At 44.5% G+C, this 13,592-nt stretch overlaps 3 protein-coding genes across 6 annotated transcripts; 1 reads left to right on the top strand and 2 right to left on the bottom strand.

The window, feature by feature from the left end:
* Positions 1-4,103: 4,103 nt before the first annotated feature.
* Positions 4,104-7,766, top strand: LOC100278660 (uncharacterized). Of its 4 annotated transcripts, NM_001367903.1 has the most exons (5): positions 4,198-4,231; positions 5,177-5,249; positions 5,457-5,815; positions 5,896-6,685; positions 7,484-7,724. In NM_001367903.1, exons 3-5 carry the CDS (start codon positions 5,459-5,461, stop codon positions 7,513-7,515), a joined length of 1,179 nt encoding a protein of 392 aa, NP_001354832.1. In that variant the 5' UTR covers positions 4,198-4,231; positions 5,177-5,249; positions 5,457-5,458; the 3' UTR covers positions 7,516-7,724. The 4 variants fall into 4 exon arrangements, with proteins under 4 accessions (XP_033915283.1, XP_033915282.1, NP_001354832.1 ...); XM_034059392.2 differs by having other exon boundaries at positions 4,104-4,231; positions 5,497-5,815; positions 5,896-7,744; XM_034059391.2 differs by having other exon boundaries at positions 4,104-4,231; positions 5,896-7,744.
* Positions 7,767-8,791: 1,025 nt separating this feature from the next.
* Positions 8,792-10,434, bottom strand: LOC100284414 (COX VIIa-like protein). Its single transcript, NM_001291613.1, has 3 exons — positions 10,357-10,434; positions 9,065-9,221; positions 8,792-8,957 (listed from the first exon to the last, which is right to left on the bottom strand). The coding sequence occupies exons 2-3, from the start codon at positions 9,218-9,220 to the stop codon at positions 8,910-8,912; spliced, it is 204 nt and encodes a 67-aa protein (NP_001278542.1). The 5' UTR covers position 9,221; positions 10,357-10,434; the 3' UTR covers positions 8,792-8,909.
* Positions 10,435-11,695: 1,261 nt separating this feature from the next.
* LOC100382319 (BSD domain-containing protein) lies at positions 11,696-13,281 on the bottom strand. The gene has a single exon (NM_001175068.1). The coding sequence runs from the start codon at positions 13,219-13,221 to the stop codon at positions 11,863-11,865; it is 1,359 nt and encodes a 452-aa protein (NP_001168539.1). The 5' UTR covers positions 13,222-13,281; the 3' UTR covers positions 11,696-11,862.
* Positions 13,282-13,592: the final 311 nt, after the last annotated feature.

The raw sequence follows: 13,592 nt of genomic DNA, 5'->3' as shown, positions 1-13,592 counted from the left end.
TTTGGTGAATCAAGTGGCTTTCAAGATAAAAATATATATATATATATATGATGTGAGAGGTATTCAACTAAACAATGCAATGAAGAATATAAAAATCAGTGATTTGAAGCAAGAGAAGTGATAGAATAAGAAGATCAAGTAATCCCTTCCTCAAGTATGCACATCAGTGACTCTCATGATCAAGATCAAATTCATCAAGTACAAGACCAACAATTGGCTAGTTCAACTCAGTTAGCACAATCAAGCTCAAGTACTCAAAGACAAATTGTCCAACTAGTCATTACCGCAATAGATCATCCACTAGACCAAATAGTTAAAGACTTGAGAAGTGGTGTTCAAACAATGTTGGATAAGAATCATTTTACCAGTACTACCCATTTGTATCATCCATTGAGCCTAGGATTGAAGATACAATGTTGGATATTGGTTGGATAAATGTCATGCATGAAGAGATCAGTAATTTTACAAGAAATGAAGTATGTGAATTAGTTGAGAGGCCCAAGAACTATAATGTTATTGGAACAAAGTGAGTCTTCAAGAACAAGCAAATTAAAGATTATATAGTTGTAAGAAACAAAGAAAGACTTGTTACACAAGGTTACACTCAAGTGGAAGGTCTTGACTTTGGAGAGACATATGCCTCGGTTGAAATATTGGAAGCAATAAGAATCTTAATGGCATATGATTGTGCTCATACTATCAAGTTATACCAAATGAATGTCATGAGTGCAGTTCTCAATGGGTACATCAATAAGCTAGTATTTTTTGAATAAGCACCCGATTTTGAAGATAGAAAGAAACTCAACCATATGTACAAACCCAAGAAGGCATTATATGGATTGAAACAAGCACCTAGAGCATGGTATGGGAGATTAAGATATTTGTTACTCTCAAAGGGGTTCAAGATGAGATCTAACAAGTTTGCTAAGTGTTGAACAAAAAATTGAATATATGTCATACACTTGAAGCCATCGATTGAAATCATATGTGGTGAAATGGTTGAAGTCACATGTTAAAGGTGTGCTTGCTTGAAGAGATGAGACAAAAATAATTGCAACTTCTTACAAAGTGATATTGAGAAGGAATGACATATGAAGATATTGGAGACTCAAGTGGTTAAATTGGTTATATTCTCTTGTTCTTGAGAATAAGTATGGTGTACTATCAAGGGGATGCAATAAGAATCATAGACAAGTCTTAAGTGCTGAAGCTAACCAAACCCTAAGTGCTAACATGAGAGAAACTCATAGTGCAAACTTTTCACTTGTTGATCTTTGGTTTTTTGGTGGGTCGTATAGTTCTCGAAATAGGCAATCTGAAAAGCCCAAGGTCACTAAAATTGGAGTTCAAAGTAAAAAAATTGTGGTATTTTCCGTGAGGTGACATGTGCTACAACGGTGCTGCTTAGAGGCTCGGCAGTGTCACGTCTGTATAGGTCATAACAACTAGTTTTTAACATCCAACAGATAATTTGAGGGTCGAGGTATATATATACACATCCCACGCCTCCTGGAGGTCCTATTGGTATCTAAAACACTCCAAACTCATTCCAAACTATTTGTGAGCCCTCTCTTTGTGGGAGTGAGTGATTAGTGGTTGATTAAGAGTTAGAGATCACATTAGGAGCAAGCCAACCTTGAGCACTTATTGGGTTTCATCAATATTTGTTGTGTATCTGTTACTCTTAGAGGTGAAGCCTCCTAGGCTCCTAGATGGCTAGGTGTTGCCTAATAAGCTCATGTGCTTGTGGTGAGCCGTGGGAAAGTTTGTATTGCCCAAAATCTTAGTGTAAACCTCAAGCTCATCACGTTGGTGGTGAGTTAGAGAAGAGAAACAAGCTCAAGCCTTTGTGGTTTTCTCGATAATATGGATATAGGCAAGCCTTGGTGGCAAGCTGAACCATAGTCCATAGGATATATCATGTCTTGTCTTCTATGTTTTGAATTGCATTACTAGCTTTCCACTCAGTCTACTTGGTTGTGCATGTTTGTGAGTGCAGATACTTAGTGAAAGGGAAATAGGGTTAACCATTTCCTATAAATAAATTTTGGTGGTTGACGATCAACACAAACCATATGGACTAACTAGTTTGGCTAGATGTGATTTATCTCAGGTGCATAAGATTCAACACAAACCAAGAAAAGAATTTCAGTTAGGGACACAATTAAATATTGGAGCAAAAGGACTTGAGTGTGCTGAAATTTGGCGCACCGGACACTGTCCGGTGCACCAGGGCCGTACAACTTCAAACCAGCCACTCTCGGAAATTCAGTGGCGCGCTCCGCTATAATTCACCGGACTGTCCGGTGACCCAGTGGAATAACGGCTAACTGACGCCAACGGTTGACTGCAAAAGCGTTCTGCGGTAAATAGTGCCGTGACAGAACTCAGAGCGCAGAAGTCAGAGGTCACCGAACTGTACGGTGTGGCACCGGACTATCCGGTGCAACAAAAGGACACAGACTCCAACGTTCAAATGCTCTAGACCCTAACGAACGCGCTGACGTGGCGCGCACCAGACAGTGAACAGTGACTGTCAGGTGGCGCACCGGACTGTCCGTGCGCCCATCGCCAGCAGCATTTGCCAATGGCTAGGAAGTGATTGGGGCTATAAATACCCCGAACCACCTCATTCATTGCTATCCAAGTTTTCAGAAGTTCACATTTAATATAAGAGCTCTAGCATTCACTCCAAGACACAATTTTAAAGATCAAATCCTCTCCAAGTACCAAATTCATCTCAATCACTTAGTGACTTGAGAGAGAGATTTTGTGTTCATTTGCGCTCTTGTCGCTTGGATTGCCTTCTTCCTTCCTCACTTCTTTTCTAAGTGCTTTGTAAAGTTTAGCAAGAGACACCAAGTGTGTGGTGGTCCTTGCGGGGTCTTAGTGACCCATGTGATTAAGGGAAGGCTCATTCGGTCTAAGTGACCGTTTGAGAGAGAGGAAAAGGGTTGAAATAGACCCGGCCTTTGTGGCCTCCTCAACGGGGACTAGGTTATTTGGAACAAAGTGAGTCTTCAAGAACAAGCAAATTGAAGATTATATAGTTGTAAGAAACAAATAAATACTTGTTACACAAGGTTACACTAAAGTGGAAAGTCTTGACTTTGGAGAGACATATGCCTCGGTTGAAATATTGGAAGCAATAAGAATCTTAATGGCATATGATTGTGCTCATACTATCAAGTTATACCAAATGAATGTCAGGAGTGCAGTTCTCAATGGGTACATCAATAAGCTAGTATTTTTTGAATAAGCACCCGATTTTGAAGATGGAAAGAAACTCAACCATATGTACAAACCCAAGAAGGCATTATATGGATTGAAACACCAAGTGTATGGTGGTCCTTGCGGGGTCTTAGTGACCCGTGTGATTAAGGGAAGGCTCACTCGGTCTAAGTGACCGTTTGAGAGAGAGAGAAATGGTTGAAATAGACTTGGCCTTTGTGACCTGCTCAACGGGGACTAGGTTCTTTGGAATGAGAGAGAAAGGGTTGAAATGACATGACTCTCTCATGTTTGGTTCTGATTTTGGATTATGAACTTTAGGGATGCAAGGCATGTCGACTTTCTAAACGTCTACAGTCGGGTTGTTATCATTTTTTTTGTTTTGCTTTTTCTCATTTCTCTACTATACAAAGCAACGATTTTTACGGTCATCATGTGTCACCCCACCCTGGTTCCGATTTGTGTGTCACCTCTCCTTGGTTCTGATTTTGGATTGTAAACTTTAGGAATGCAAGGCTACCCCCACATTAAATGGTAAAAACCTTAAATTATACATCGATGAGGATTTTAACAATGGTTGTTGGCTCTAAACCTATATTTAGAATTACCTAGCCAATAAAATACATATGTATTTATATTTTATATTCTATATTTAAGTAAAAATAAAAATCGTAGCATGTAGAGCACCTATAGTGATAGTATAACATGGACACATGGCTGCTATGGGAGTCAACAGTCAAGTCCTAGTCCTAATCCAAAAGGACGCCATACCCATTCCCTGAAACGAAGACGTCCCCTCTAGGGCTTGTTCGGTTATTTTCAATCCATATGGATTGGAGGGGATTGATACGGATTGGAGGGGATTTTGACTTATTGTGGATTGAAACCCCTTCAATCCCCCTCAATCCATATGGATTGGGGTAAAACCGAACAAGCCCCTAGCGGGAATCGCAATCTCAGGATCCAGCCGAGCACTCGACAGTCCTAAACTCCTAATCCGGTAATGCCCTCCGCCAGATTCCCATTCCCAATCCTGCCCTTGTTCTCCCTTCTCTCTCTTTTTTTTATGTATGTTCATGATGGCGTATCAGGCTATCAGCTAACAGATCGGTGACGGAGTTGCACCGGTCATACCAGCATACCACTGCTTGTGCTAGTTTAGATTGCTGCTTGCTTGGATCGGAAGATACTTTGTGGTTTGTACGCTTCTAGTAAGCGTCAGGCGTACGCAGGGTTGATCCTTTGCTTACCAGAAGATGCAGTTGAAGGGGGGATTTTGGATGCAACGGAGTTTGGAAACTTCTTGCGTGGATACGCATGGACTGCTCGAGAGCTCATTCGTCTTGCAGTAGCGGGCAGGCAAGTCGCATGGAATGGTGGCGGCAGTTGTCGGGCGGCAGCTTAGCTGCCTAGGTTATTAGTAGATCTATAGGAGTTCGCCGGTGGGGTTAGCAGCGGCTCTAGACCGTGTCTTCTTCCTCCGGGCCGATGATGTGCCCATGGGAGGCGCCGCCGGTTCTCCTTCCCGAGCCAGCCGTCGACGTGCTTGACGGGGTCGGATTTCTCTATGCCCGGCTCGGCGAGGTCACCCGAACCATTCATCTTCCTAACGCACCCCTTGGTGACTGCTAAAAGTGTAACGGCCATTACTGGCCCCTCCTCATCGGTGCAGATTTGAGTTATGTTTCCTCCGGTCATGTCTGGCGATGGTGGATTGGATTGGAGATGAAGCTCTGCCTGTTGGGAGCCATGTTTTTTTATCGTACATTATGTGTGTACCAGTGTTTTCCATTGTAGATTTTGTGTGTACCAGGTTCCTGTTATGTAATATGCATGCTATTCTTGATCTAATATAAGTCACCTCATCTAAAAAAAAGGAAGAAAAATCACAAATTTAGATGAGGTTTTTACTTTCTTTATTTTTTTATATATAAAAAACCTTCAGGTGCCCAAGTGCTGACCTTGTCTGCATCTTGTGACGCTTGGCGTGTCAACCAACTTTGGTCTTCACAGATCAGGTCTGCTTTATCACTCTCTCCAGTTTGTAATGCATTTGCTTTGCTTGGTTCAGTCAGCATAGTATTTTGTAGCGGGGCATTGTTATAGTAGGAAGCGATTCAGTAGTGTCATGTTGCACTACGAAGCATAGTAGTGCCATGTTGTGCTACAAAGCATTAGGCACACAGACTAATTTGTATACATTTTTTTTGCATTTTGTGTTCTAGAGATGAACCACAGTCAAGGTTCTAGAATTATTCGTGGCAGGGGTAGAAATAAAAGGATGTGGACATCAGATGAAGATGACGAGCTTGTCAAAGCTTTGTGTGAGATATCTGCTGATCCTAGATATAAGGTTGAAGGAGGGGCCTTTAAGAACTGTTACTCTCAAGGCATAGAGAACATTCTTTCACAAAAGCTACCTGGTCGTGGTATTAAAGCCAGCCCTCATGTTGATTCTCGGCTGAAAGTGATGAAGCGGAAGTATTATTCGATCAAGGATATGATAGCATCGACAGGCTTCTCTTGGGATGACACAAGAAAGATGATCCAGTGTGAAAAACAACGATATGATGAATATTGCAGAGTATGTTCTTCTGAGTATCTTTGCACCTGTATATTTTTCATCATTAGTATGTTTCTGTTTTGACTTGTTATTTGCTGCAGGACCATCCTAGAGCCAAGGGTCTGTATGGTGTCCCATTTGTATATTTCGATACATTTGATGCAATATATGGCAAGGACAGCTCTGCTGGGGAAGGGTTGGAAGGGTCTGAAGCTGCAATTGCTAACATGGAGAATGAAAATATAAATGAAGTTGGAGATGACGAAGTGGAAGAGGACAGGATGTCCACAGGAATATCTGGTCGCTCCCCGGCCGCAACGTTAAGCTCTAAGAGTCAGAAGAAAGACAATTATGACGGGAAAAGGAATAGGACCGAATCAAATTGCCCATCTCTGGACAAGTTCAAGGATGTACATGTTCAGTTTCAGAATGCCATTCAGCATGCCAGCACAATGGCTGCTGCAATGGAGCTGTTCAAGGACGTATGTGATCGCTTCCAAAGTGTCGTCCAGCATGCTAGCGAGATGGCAGCAGCAGTGGAGCTGTTCAATGATGCACACAGTTGTTTTCAGAGTGCTCTTCAGAATGTCAACACCTCAGCAGTAATTGAACAGTTCAAGGATGCTCTTGATCATTTTCAAGGTATTACGCATAATGGCAAGATGGTAGCGGCTGTGGAGTACGGTACTGAAATGCAAGAGAAGTCAATGTGTGAAGAGCCCCAGAGGAAGGCCAAAGTAATAGCAATTGCTGAAGTACTGAAGCTTGGGTTTAGTGGAATTGAAGTGGTAACCACCGCAAGCATTTTCGCTAAGGAACCAAACCAAATGGACATGTTTCTAGCACTGCCAGAAATCTATAAGAAGGATTACATACTTCAGATGCTCAGTGGTAGGCCATGTGATCCTCTGACCCTTTATACAATGCATCTCACTTCGTTTAAGGCTGTAAAGGTCATTTATAATATTTGCTTTTTAGTTCTAGCATTGGCATTTGCAGCAGGTTTCAAGTTTCTGATGTATACGTATATATGATTGTTAAACTGCTTACACTAGTTTCTGTTGGTTTTAATTTTAGTTTATGCATGTTAGTCTTCAGGTTGCATCTCCTAGGAGTGCAACCTGTGCATACTGTAAGATCTGAGACCATTCATGGATTGTCCTTTCTGCATATGTCGTCTTTAGTTGACTGTGTACTAAAAAAAACATGATTGCGCTGTCACATTTAGCTTGCTCTATTTATTAGCCTGTTGCTGCTTGCTTCTGCCATGTCAATCAAGTTATGTGCACATGAGGTGGGAATATATAACTATCTACTTGTTGCTAGTTTTATGAGCAACCATGTGATGTATTGAAGGATGATTATACTCGACATTTCTTACTTGTTACTTCACGTTACATGCAAGAACATTGTATTTAATTATGTACTATGTATTTATTTACGCTTATCCTTCTTTTGGTAAAATGTGAACTAGTTTTATTTGCCGGTGTTTGCATGCTCTTTGAGAAGCGCGGTTGTAGGTATGCGGTGCTTTTTATCTGTTAGAAAACCAAGACTTTTATCCTGCAGTGTAAGTATGTGCGGCAATTGGTTGGTTGTGCGGCTTGTGCCTCAATGGGACTAAAACCAGATGAAGTTTATTCCCATGTCAGATGAAGCTAACTCGTGTTGCGTTTTATTTTGTTTCAGGTGGACAATGTATCCAATATTCAGCCGGTTAGTTTGTATTCAGCATGATAGTAGTCGGCTAGATATTTGTAAACAGTTAGTAGTGTAATGTGTTACGATTATTTTCACTTCCTTCGATGTGGTCCTTTCCAAGTGTAATGTGTTTTCGATTTTAGATTAGATGTGGTATATATATCCGCATGTGCAATGTTAGAAACCAGCACGTATATTTATTTTGGGAATATTATACAATGTAGAGGCTAAGTTGTTTTGAAGACTTTATTCTATTCTAATTATATTCAAAGGTGATTAGAATTGAAATAAATTTTAGTTGCTCCATTATTATACATGTTTAATTTAAACCAACGTTGAATTATCTGTGTATACCTATTTAAGTTTATTTATTTATGAAACATTATCATCTAAGGTCTCTAATGTCATAATCTGGATTTGATCCATTAAATGGCTTCAATTACCTCTTTTGAGGGAAGAATATTGACATGTCATTGAAATTGGTGAGACATCTAATTACGACACTCAGTTTATTTTAGTTGCTCCGTTCATTTGCATGATGATACTGAGTTGAGTGCAAGTAATATTCGCACTATTATGACATCAAGAGACCATCACGGTCCCACGCCACCGTTGCATGATAGCTATGCGACGTGATGACCCTCTGATTGCTCCCGCCGTTGCATGATCTCTGTAGCTCGTTCCTGCTTCAAGCATTCCCGTGTAGCAAATACTTGCCTTTCCATTCCAGTTCCCAAATGAAAACTGAGTTATTACGTTGCAATCGCGTTAGGATAAAATAGAACCAAAAACCGAGTTACTGCGTTACGTTTGCACCTGGATAAAATAGGCTGGATAAACGGATACGCTACAAGACTAGTGTTCTTCCGTGGAGGTGGGAGAACTGGAGAAACATCAAGCCGCCAAACGAAATGAGCATGATTTAATGCAATGAACCACAATTTCCGCCTGGTTTGACAGTTTTGTGCACCACGGGCCAAACGAAATGAGCGTGATTTACAGCAATGAACCACAATTTCCGCCTGTTTTGACAGTTTTGTGCACCACAGACCCCTTACGTTACGTGCATGTTGATGAACAGAGCATTTTTGAACTAAATAATTGTCGCCCGCTAGTTCATTTTTTTGAACTAAACCGTGACAACTAAAAAAAAGAATGGAGGAAGTACAAGGCCAGCTTGCTTCTATTGAAAGGGGACACAAAAGACGAAAGGAATGGAGTAACTAACCAAAACAGTGACAGTGCTGATTTTCAAGTTACTGCCACTTCACACCCACAAATACAAACAGAAAATTGATGCGAAAATGTAGTCGAATTGTTATTTGGCCGTATTATTTTGCAAGCGAAGAGGACTTCGCAGTCTCGACGGTATGACTTCCATGACAAGCAGAAACAATAGTTAACCAGTGGAAGATCACTCTTTCTTCCCAACCCCATGAGACATGTTATAAACTCCACGCCCCTGTTCAAAGAACCAGGAAACGAACCACCAGGTGAGAGGAAAGGAAACGGCAAAAAAGCGAAAGCTAAACAAGCAATCAATCTCTTAGGTTCAAAGTTCAATCTTACAATCATGAACATGCTGGAGGCAGCGAGTGCAAGGGGGATGGCGACAGATGTGATCACGTCGTAGCGCCCTTTCAGGTAGGTGTGCTTGGTCAAGTTCTGGAAGTAATGTTGCTGCTTGAAGAGCCTCTCACGCGGCAGAAATGGTGCTTCTGTCATCCTGCATCAGAAGAGAACGGACTTTCAGCCTAATACCATAACGAGAGGACAAGCCTTCTTGAACTAATCTTCGGATATAGAGTAATTGTCATGGTTACTTAGGGTGCAATCAGTGATTGTAGCGGTAAACATAAAAAAAGCACAATTTGCCTTAAAAATCCTAAACACATGTAACTCACGGATTGAGTTAGTTATTCAGGAGGACAGATCTAGTGCAGTGGTGAGATCATCTATCTCTTTAAGTCACTAGGTCGTGGGACGCTCTAATGGTGGCGTTCAGTGCATGGCAATGCGGTGTTAAGGCGGTGGCAAAGCAAACTTCACCATCCTCAAGAGCTACGACCCGCCCGGCAGCATCCACAGTCAGTGGTTAGCCATGGGGCGCGAACGGTTGTGACCAACACCCTCGCTGGCAGCACAATGGCGCTAAAAGACGCTCTTCAAGAAGAGGCTCCAGACAGGGCACTGGAACATGATTGACGTCTGCAGTGGCCTCCTTGGCGGCTTCACCGTGATGACCGTTGCCTGCTATGTGGTCGATCCCTGGGTGACCGTCATCTCCTAGTTCGTGTCGGCGTGGGTGCTCATCAACCATTTCTCAAAGGCAAACCTCTAGAACCGCTATTCCTGTTCACAACCTCAGCATCAACCAACTCATCGGATCAAGAGACAAGAAGAATACGCGTCTGGGTTCATGCAATGGATAGGGGAAAGCTATGGCTTCACATCTGTTTCGCATTCACTAATACTGCCAAAGTACTAAACTAATGTTTTGGGATCGCAAGGTAGCAGCAATCCGAGAGGCATAGTTAACCATGACACCGCACGGCACAATTCAACAAGCCAGAGAGTTTGAACCACTTAACCTAATGCCTGGAATAGGTAGGATACAAGATAGGCAGCAGAGCGAACCAACACCAAAGTCGGACAACAGAACATCATGCAAAATCGCGGGGATCACGTTAAATCGAGGGTACCCTCCATCACATCGACGGGAAACAGAGAAAAACAAAGGCGCATCACACGCGCGCCAGCACAGATCCGACGCACGGAGACCCCCAACGACGCAGGCGATGCATTCGGCGCGTCGGCTGGCTAGGTTTATGGTAAAGGAAAGGAGAGAGCCCGAAGCGTACCTGGCTGCCGAGGGGAGCAACGCGGTGGCCGGCGGCGGAGCAGGTGGGGATCTGCGAGAGGGGGAGGCTGCGGACCCGACCTGACGGAAGCGAAGGAATATAATTGAGTCAGGGAGGCCACGGCTTTTGTGGATTCGCTCCGTGGGCTAATCATTAATGGGCCCGTACTGGGCAACACAGAGGCCCAGTTCACTGAGAAATGAATTGCCATGATTTTGAAAAGATCTCCAGAAAAATTTAGAAACCTTTTTAGCCACGTTAGGACTTCTTCGGTTTCATCAAAATTTATATGGATTAGAGTGAATTAGGTAGATTTCAATCCATAGCAAGTCAAAATTCTTCATAAAATTTTCAAATCTCTTCCAATCCATGAGTCATAGACCTTATTGTTAGCAATCTGTCTAAACCGTTTACAATGAAAACAGTGTTATGCATTTTTTTTTTCCAGAAACGTGGACGCTCCTAGACTCCTAGTATCTAAGGATGCCAAGTAGTGACCGTAACGGTAGCAAGAAATATGATGTCCAGGACATGGTGCAGAACTTAGCATCGTCCGGTAGGAAAAAGAGAACAGCAGGACCAACGAAAGGACCGTTTGCTGTGCTGAGAAAGAACTCCAGATACACAGGAGTAAAGCTCTTGAGAGACAGAATTACCTTCTCTGCTTCCTTTTCTCCACATAATATTACCAGTCAAGCAAAAGAACTAAATAGTGACTCAGCCAGGCAGCAAATAACTTGGATCCTCCAGTGCAATTGAGGCAGAAGACAGAAGGAAAAAAGACATTGACTTAGGGAGTGTTTGTTTAGGATTATAATCTGCCACAGATTATAATCCCAAACAAACACCCCCTTAGTCTCTATATAGAAATCATAGGCACATGTCATGCCTGGCATTCCAATCTGGTTCAGCGAAAAGCAAGCTACGTGTGACAATGGTAAAACGGCGATGCATATGCAAAGAGACATTCCCAGTTAAAACTTAAAAAACATTGGGTACTAGACAATCCTTCAAACACATATGTAGCTTCTCCATAACCTTTAAAATGAATGTTTCTGCTACTCGCCGGTGAAGGCACTTTGAACCATCAAGGTTCTGTCAAGTCATTCATTCATCATGTTCATCCACTATCTGGAGTAACTTGACAAAACTTAGCTACTGAAAAAAGGTGTCCTGTGGCAATGGTGGTTCTAATATAAATTGTTCAAACGCTATCCCAAATTCTGGTGCAGCAAATGTACATTAATAAACAAACAACATTATAACATGTGACACAAGTCAAATAAACATGGCATGTTTACGGTAAATACCACAAAGACAACCTAATAGATTGACGCTTAGCCAATTGCCACTTGATATCATCAAACTGGAGAGTTTACAGTATACACACGTGTCCATAGCATAAGGATAGCCAATCATTATTGGCCAAATCACAGTAACTTGCGCGAGTAATGGAAGGTACAAAATGTAGAAATACAACTGACACTTCCATACCACCAATGGCATTCAGGCATTGTCATCATCATCCTCGATATCCCAGCTTAAATCCTCATCATCTTCGGCAATGCTCAGCCTCTTGCGCAGCTCCTCCTTCAGAGCAGGGCTTGAGGTCTGGATGCCGCCTTTCTTTTCTTCATGCTCTCCTAGATCCTCAATCTCATCCCACTCAAGATCCTCTTCCTCCGCAGTTCGCTGTCTAGACACTATGGAGTAATCGCTGTCCTTGCTCGAATCACTCGTCTCATGCTTCGCTCCTTCCTTCTTGGCACCTGATTCTTCGACATTCGACTTGGAGGGCTCTGCATTCTCACCCTCACCCACCACACCGAAAGAGCTACCGAGAACTGCTTTTTCCCGTTCCTCCTCCTTGTCCACTACCACCAAAGAGCTACCGAGAACAATTGGCTGCGGCTCTGCGGCATTCTTCTCTTCCTTCACCAAACCAGGCGCCTCTTCCACCGTCTCAACTCCACTTTCTTCTACAATTCTCTCCACATTTTCTTTCTCAGCCATATCCTGCCTGACTTCTTCTTTGATCGGCTCTTGCCTCTGTTCTGCTAGCTCCTCCGTGCTGTCTTTCTGCTGCTCTTCCTCTTCCTCTTCGTCGTCATCGACCTCCCAGCTCAAGTCCTCGTCCTCCTCCTGCGCAATCACACGCTGCACGAGCTTCGCCCTGGCGTCCTCCTGCTGCTTCAGCTTATGGACGCGGTAAAAGTACCTCGGCCAGAACACCTCGCGGGGCACGGCGTCCGGGACGAGCCTGTCCGCCATGGCTTCCAGCGCGTCGCTGTCGTAGCACAGGGCCTCGATCTCCTCCTCCCTCTCGTCCAGGATAAACCCCTTGCTCCACGCGGCGAAGTCCTCGGCGTCCTCGGGATCGGACGTGAACGTGGCCGGATCCGCCTGGAGCGCGCGCAGCTGCGCCTCGAAGCGGCTGTACCGGACGTGGGTCCCGGAGGCGGAGCTGGGGTCGGAGTCGCCGCCGTCAGAGGCCTGGGGGCCGCCACCGGCGGCGGCGGCGGCCTGGGAGAGCGCCTCCTTGCCCTGCGCGACGATGTCGGCGAGTCCGTCTAGCGCGTGCGCGGAGGACGGCAGGTCCCGCGCGGCCCGGGCGGCGGCCTCGCGAAGCACCTCGGTCTCGCGGCGCAGGCCGGTGCCAAACTCGGCGAGGTCGCGGCGGTAGGCCTCCAGGACGGTCTCGGACTGCGAGGTGAGCGTCTTGAGCAGGCCACCGAACCCCCACCCGCCGCCGCTGGAGGATGAGGCGGATCCGGCGGGCTCCGGCTCCGGCTCCGGCTCCTGCTCCGGCGGCGGAGAGGCCGGGTCCGGATCGGGCTCGGCGAGGATGGACTTGAAGAAATCCATGGCGGCTTGGATCGGATCGGAGACGTTGGTCGTGGGTTTGGCCGCAGGGACGGGACTCGGGAGGGGAACAGGCCGAACAGCCGGCCGGGGAGGGCTGTTTGCTCTCGCTTCGCTTTCTTTCGGCTTTCGCTTGGCGTGCACGGACGGGTTCGTGACTGCCGTCTCAGGGTCTGTTCGGTTTTCAGGGATTGGAGGCTCGGATTGAATTCTAGCCGGATTACTTCTCTAATTTATATAGATTTTGATGAGCTGGAATAAATCCTGGTCTATTCCGGTACAACCGAACAGGCCACTGGAATAGAAACGGGCGTGTACACGTATTCCTGCCGTGACGCCGTGATGCACTTCCTTCTCTATTTCGGTTTTCTTCC

Source organism: Zea mays, chromosome 7, assembly GCF_902167145.1.
Source record: "Zea mays cultivar B73 chromosome 7, Zm-B73-REFERENCE-NAM-5.0, whole genome shotgun sequence".
NCBI classification, from domain to species: domain Eukaryota; kingdom Viridiplantae; phylum Streptophyta; class Magnoliopsida; order Poales; family Poaceae; genus Zea; species Zea mays.
Note: the sequence above shows the minus strand (reverse complement) of the source record. Positions and strands in the feature narration are given on the sequence as shown.

What these genes read in the sequence shown, in the direction of transcription:
- LOC100278660 (XM_034059391.2), top strand. Translation starts at nt 5,459, where the DNA reads ATGAACCACAGTCAAGGTTCTAGAATTATTCGTGGCAGGGGTAGAAAT. An exon ending in GATATGATGAATATTGCAGA is followed by an intron (nt 5,816 to 5,895) that starts GTATGTTCTTCT and finishes TATTTGCTGCAG; the next exon opens with GACCATCCTAGAGCCAAGGG.
- LOC100284414 (NM_001291613.1), bottom strand. Translation starts at nt 9,220, where the DNA reads ATGACAGAAGCACCATTTCTGCCGCGTGAGAGGCTCTTCAAGCAGCAA. An exon ending in CCTCCAGCATGTTCATGATT is followed by an intron (nt 8,958 to 9,064) that starts GTAAGATTGAAC and finishes TTCTTTGAACAG; the next exon opens with GGGCGTGGAGTTTATAACAT.
- LOC100382319 (NM_001175068.1), bottom strand. Translation starts at nt 13,221, where the DNA reads ATGGATTTCTTCAAGTCCATCCTCGCCGAGCCCGATCCGGACCCGGCC.